Raw genomic sequence first — 3,032 nt, 5'->3', positions numbered from 1 at the left:
AAGCAAAAGGACTGGACTTTAACATTGGATCTTTTTTGCAGTTTATTATAATGAATAATTAAATTATTTTGTGTCATGTATGCTAAGTACGGTTAATTAAAAACAAAGGTTGTAATCTTAAATTCTTTGTTTTATGCAGTTGTTTTTTAGGGAAAATGGGTGTATTTTCTATTACTGAAGTCTCTCTATTTAAATTTGGAGGCTCTCGCTGTTTTGTTAAGATAATAATAAAAAAAATAAAATATGTCTGATCCGGAAACGTGGCCCCCCCCTCTCGTGTGTTTAACTCGACGATGTTACTGATTGATGTGAGCAACAGCCAAGGCTTAAATGAGCCTCGTTCGGCAGAGCTCCTCAGTTCAGATGTGGTTAGGAGACAGTCCAGGTTGTCTCTCCTCCTCTTCCTCCTCCTCCTCCCCTCCTCCTCATCCATCCATCCTCCTGCGCTCTTTGGACAGCCGCGTCTCCGCGCGCATCGCTCCAGCTGCCCCACACCTCCTCCTGCTTCAGCAGCGTGCTCCAGCTCGGAGGCTACTCTCGGTCTGAGCATCATGCCTGGCTCAAAGGCTCTCAGTAGCGAGCATCTGTAGCGTTCAAAACGGAGACAGATCGTGGGTGGGGGGGGGCTCGGAGCCGGAGCTGATCGCTGCCAGCGGCGCGCCTCTGCGCAATGGATTTACTGMTGCTGGGAAGTTGGATTTAAGAGGGGAGAAAAAGCTTTGTGGATCCGTCTGCAGCGGACAGGATGGGGGGGCATCTTTAGAGAGGCGCTTTGGAATCACACACACACACAAAGGAAATGCACAGAGGTGAGTTAAAACACGAGCCGTTCCAGCACGTGCGGTGCGCGACACGCGCAGGTTTGTGCAGTCTTTACTCTTAACAAAAAAATAAAATAAAATAAAATCAGTAGGCTACTTTTATGTTTTTATTTCTTTTTTTACATTTTTGTTCAGATTAAAAGGGGCGCACATCAAATGAAATATTTAAAAAATAGCATTAATGTGCTTCAGGCCGTTAAAAAAAAATAAACAATTTATCTTTGCCCTGACTTTATTTGACTTAAAGTGTCACGAGACATCTTCCGGTTTTACTGATCACATCTGCTTCTGAATCAGAATTCACATGCTGGTTGTTTCTCGCGCGCGCATACACACACACACACACACACACACACACACACACACACACACACACACACACACAGGTTTCCACATGTATAGCTACCTGTATCTGTCTGCTTGGTTTAGAAAAGCTAACTAAAAACCAAACCTGGCGAACTGGAAATGCGTTTTGTGCGTTTAGTTCATTAAGAGGTTATTTTATAACCGGGTTGATGTTGGTGCCATATCGTGTTTTGTAGTAAAACCAGCAAATCAGAGACGTGATCATGGTGACAACAGAGGTCAGATACTGTTTTAATTTTATTTCTACAATAAGACAAAATAAATCATCAGGGAGCTTCGCGGAGACGGTGCAGTCCACATGGTATAAACGTGTTTTCAGTGTGGAAACAGAAACACTTCTCTCAGGCTGCGGCGGGAGATCGTGTTTCCCGCGCACTCCGTTGCGGTGGAAACGCTCCAGGTGTGAGCCACAGAGACGTTGCACGCGCCTCGCCGCGCGCTCCGCTCACAGCCTCGTCTCGGTCTCGCGCYGCACCTGGGAGACACTTGTCGCGCTGGTTTCCTCTTTTTTATTTATTTTATTTTTATAAGTGAGGCTCTCCGGTGTGTCGCTTGTTTAATTTCTCAGCCGTCGAGACTTCACGGGGTGAATATTTCCACTTATGTGTGTGTCTCTGTGTTCACGTGTCATTAAACACCGGAATTATCGGTGAAATTCCGTTTTAGCTAATTGGCTAATTCATTAGCAGAGAGTTTAATTAGCTCCACCTCGCAGAGCTGAGTTTCTGTTTTTCCCCTCTTTGTGTTTAAAAACTTAGGACTCAGTTTTTAACAGCTCTAATAGCGCGCTGAGCTGTTAAACACCAGCTAATCACCAACAAACTGATGAAAGGTCTTCACAGACATGGAGTTAAGGACAAATGAAGGTTTCAGAGRGTGGCGGTTCAGACTGAATGGTGGAAAAAGGAGAACCAGTTCCCTGCAGCTGTGGTGAGGAGGAAAGCGCCTCAGAATGCACCACACGTCCCAGTCTTGAACTGGTTATCAGCAGCTGAGAACCATGTCAGGTTAGAGCTGTGATGAAGCTGCAGCAGGTGTAGGCTCACAAAGAAAAATGGGCTTTTTTTAAAGGACTGGAGCCCAAAAAAATGAAAGAAAAGAAAGAAAAATGTCTGATGAATCTTCATTTCTGCTGAGGCTGCAGATGATCRGCTCACAATCTGGCATCAACAGCATGAGTCCACTGAGGCAACCTGCCTGATGCAGAGGAGTGCAGAATGGGTTTTTGGCACACAGAGCTTCCTAATACTAATAATTCATGACTTTTATTTGTTTCTTATCAAATATATTCCTTTGTGGTCCCAGTTGACCTTCCAACGRTGGGCCTAAAGACACAGAGGGGCAAATATAAAATGAAAGCTTTACAGAAAGGTTTACTCTCTCTCCTGGTGCTGTATTTCATTATATTCATTTTGTCTCATATTTTTCAACCTGTTCAGATTTTTTTTTTCTATTTTCTATGAAGTTTTCTGAACTGTTACATYAAATTGTGGCGGCACTGCCAAATAAGGTTTGGACTTCCCAACTATAACTTGGTGGTCTTCATTCTCCTCTGGCTCTGGGTCAGACTCTGGCTCCAACATTAGACTGGATAGACAAGTCTTCCGTTGTTGACGTCTTTTAATTCGTTTGTAATTAAACAATTTCTGCACTGCTAGTTGTAAACCCCCTCTATCAAGCTAACGTAGGCAGCTCTGAAAACTGGAGGGGGGCGGGTGTGAAGCGGCTCGTTTGGATTTAAAGAAACAGCAACAAAACGAGTTAATCTGATGGTGCGTTCACACCGAACGCGATTTCAGCATCAGGAGCATCAGGTTTACATGCAAAGTCTATGGTGGATGCGCT

General features: G+C 44.2%; 1 protein-coding gene across 1 annotated transcript in view; it reads left to right on the top strand.

The window, feature by feature from the left end:
- The first annotated feature begins 342 nt into the window (after positions 1-342).
- The window catches only part of neto2a (neuropilin (NRP) and tolloid (TLL)-like 2a), a 22,659-nt gene continuing 19,969 nt past the window's right edge, over positions 343-3,032 (top strand). The window contains exon 1 of the mRNA XM_014018005.1: positions 343-809. Coding sequence (XP_013873459.1) covers positions 800-809 — 10 coding nt within the window. The 5' untranslated portion in view covers positions 343-799. The remainder of the gene's footprint in view (positions 810-3,032) is intronic.

This window comes from Austrofundulus limnaeus, unplaced genomic scaffold, assembly GCF_001266775.1.
Source record: "Austrofundulus limnaeus strain Quisiro unplaced genomic scaffold, Austrofundulus_limnaeus-1.0 Scaffold180, whole genome shotgun sequence".
Classification (NCBI taxonomy): domain Eukaryota; kingdom Metazoa; phylum Chordata; class Actinopteri; order Cyprinodontiformes; family Rivulidae; genus Austrofundulus; species Austrofundulus limnaeus.
Note: the sequence above shows the minus strand (reverse complement) of the source record. Positions and strands in the feature narration are given on the sequence as shown.